This window comes from Meleagris gallopavo, unplaced genomic scaffold (genome assembly GCF_000146605.3).
Source record: "Meleagris gallopavo isolate NT-WF06-2002-E0010 breed Aviagen turkey brand Nicholas breeding stock unplaced genomic scaffold, Turkey_5.1 ChrUn_random_7180001956425, whole genome shotgun sequence".
Classification (NCBI taxonomy): domain Eukaryota; kingdom Metazoa; phylum Chordata; class Aves; order Galliformes; family Phasianidae; genus Meleagris; species Meleagris gallopavo.
The window spans coordinates 10,764-12,819 of NW_011216964.1; the positions used below are offsets into that span (position 1 = coordinate 10,764).

Below are 2,056 nucleotides of genomic sequence, written 5' to 3' on the forward strand. Positions count from 1 at the left end.
AAGGGGGCGGGGGGCCATGCAGCACAATGGAAAGGAGCGGGGCACCGTGCAGTGCTGGGGTTTGGAGGTTTCTTTGCTGTTTCTCCCGTGCCACAGAGAAGATTCTGGTGGGATCCCAGAGTGCTGCCTCATGTCTTGCCCTTCCTGAGGAAGGAAGGGAGGGCTGAGGGGGGGTGGAACGCTGCTTTAGGCCATGGTTTTGCCTGAAGCTTCTTTGTCATGGATTTACCTGGACAAAGCCCTGGCTGTGGTGCAGCTGGTGGACCAGTTTGGGTCACAGTCCCCACCCCAAGGCTCCATCCTCTTTTTGGGGATATCAGGCATAGCCCCAGGGCTCCGATTTTGGAACATCCACAAAGGCATTGAATCTTCTGGCTCTGCTGGATGCTGGTAGCGCTTTGCTAACGATGTGAGGGTGGTACTTATTTATTCTGGGAGGTGGGGAGAAGGAGCTGTAATGAAGGGATAAATAATGACCTGCATTGCTCTCCTCACTGCAGTGGTCGACTGCCCCATCTGCAAGCATCAGTGTCAGCTGCAGGATGTGGTAGAGAATTACTTCCTCAAAGACAAAGGAGCCAAGATGGCTGGTGCCAACCCCGCCTCCACTCAGGTAAGGTGTAACTAATTAAGGGGTTAATTAGCACCCCGGGACATCCCTGAGACTCACAGCTGTCACCCGGCAGTGCTGCACCAGCTGTGAAGACAACGCTCCTGCTACCAGCTTCTGCGTGGAGTGCTCAGAGCCTCTGTGTGACACCTGCGTGGAGGCTCACCAGAGAGTCAAATACACCAAGGATCACACGGTGAAGGCCGCAGGTTTGTCTTTGTCCCCATCCTGGGGTGGTGACACCATCATTCGGCACCTGGAGGGGGTGTGGTGGGGGTGGGGGGGTCACAAACAGAGCCTTTGGTTTCTCTGGGATGCGATACCATCGCGCTGCCGTCACCCCACAGCCAACAACAGCCTGAAGGAGGTGGATCACAATGTCTACTGCTCCGTGCACAAGCAGGAGCCACTGATGATCTTCTGTGACACGTGTGACACTCTGACCTGCCGGGACTGCCAGCTCAACGCACACAAGGACCACCAGTGAGTGGCATCAGCATTAATCAGCGCCTCCAAATTGATTAATTACCCTTTGAATCAGCTGTTGAAGGGATAGACCAAGCAGCATAGCGGTCTTCTCTAATTTTCCCTAATTAGTGCTACTTGGTAATTATTACAGTAACAGATCTCATTAATTGCTACTTGCTCGCTCCCTTCAGCAGGTAATCAGCTAACGAGCATCTCTCAGTTTTCTTTGTTCTAATAAACCGGGTTTGTTTCCAGGCTGCTTATCATTAATTAGCTGGGGTGGTTTAAGTTTTTTTTTCTTTTTTTCAGGGTGTTAAGTTGGGATTTTGGGGGGGTTTAAATGCAGTTGAAGTCTTGAGGAGTTGGGGGCACGAGTGATGAAAAATCCCTGTAATTACCTTCTTAGTAATGAATTCAGTTAGATGATGACTCAGCTGGTTGAATTGCCTGATTTCAGACTGATTTGGTTTATTGGGTGAGCAAATAACGTCAGTTCAGCGAATCAACCCGTGGGTTAGTTGTATTAAAAGCATTTTTGATGCTTGGGGTTTAAGGTAATTAAGGTAGATAGCTAATTGAGTTAACTCTGTGTCGCAGAATCGGGACATCTTTTTTTTAGCCTCTTTCTGATGTGTTTTAATGGCAAGCTAACGAGCTAAACGATGAAGCTAGGTAATTACTGAGTGGTTTTGCTGCTCTGCTGCAGGCAAATGAGTTGCAGCGTCCACATGGGGCCACTTTGAGCCCCTGCCAAGGCTCAGTGGTGCCTGGCGGGACGATTCAGATTCCCATTTTCTCCCCCTTTATAGGTATCAGTTCCTGGAGGATGCAGTGAAGAACCAACGCAAGATGTTGGCCACGCTGGTGAAACGGCTGGGCGACAAACATGCCAGCCTGCAGCACTCCACCAAGGAAGTGTGCAGCCTGTATGTGCCCCGGCTGCCCCCCAACCTGGGGGGGTTATGTGGGGCTGGGGGT

At 51.0% G+C, this 2,056-nt stretch overlaps 1 protein-coding gene across 1 annotated transcript in view; it reads left to right on the forward strand.

Annotated features, from left to right (window-relative positions):
* The window catches only part of TRIM28 (tripartite motif containing 28), a gene marked incomplete at its 3' end in the record, with an annotated part of 9,388 nt that overhangs the window by 1,101 nt on the left and 6,231 nt on the right, over window positions 1–2,056 (forward strand). The window contains 4 exon segments of the mRNA XM_019611816.2: window positions 501–613; window positions 687–819; window positions 958–1,093; window positions 1,888–2,004. Of these exon segments, the coding sequence (XP_019467361.1) occupies window positions 501–613; window positions 687–819; window positions 958–1,093; window positions 1,888–2,004 (499 nt within the window).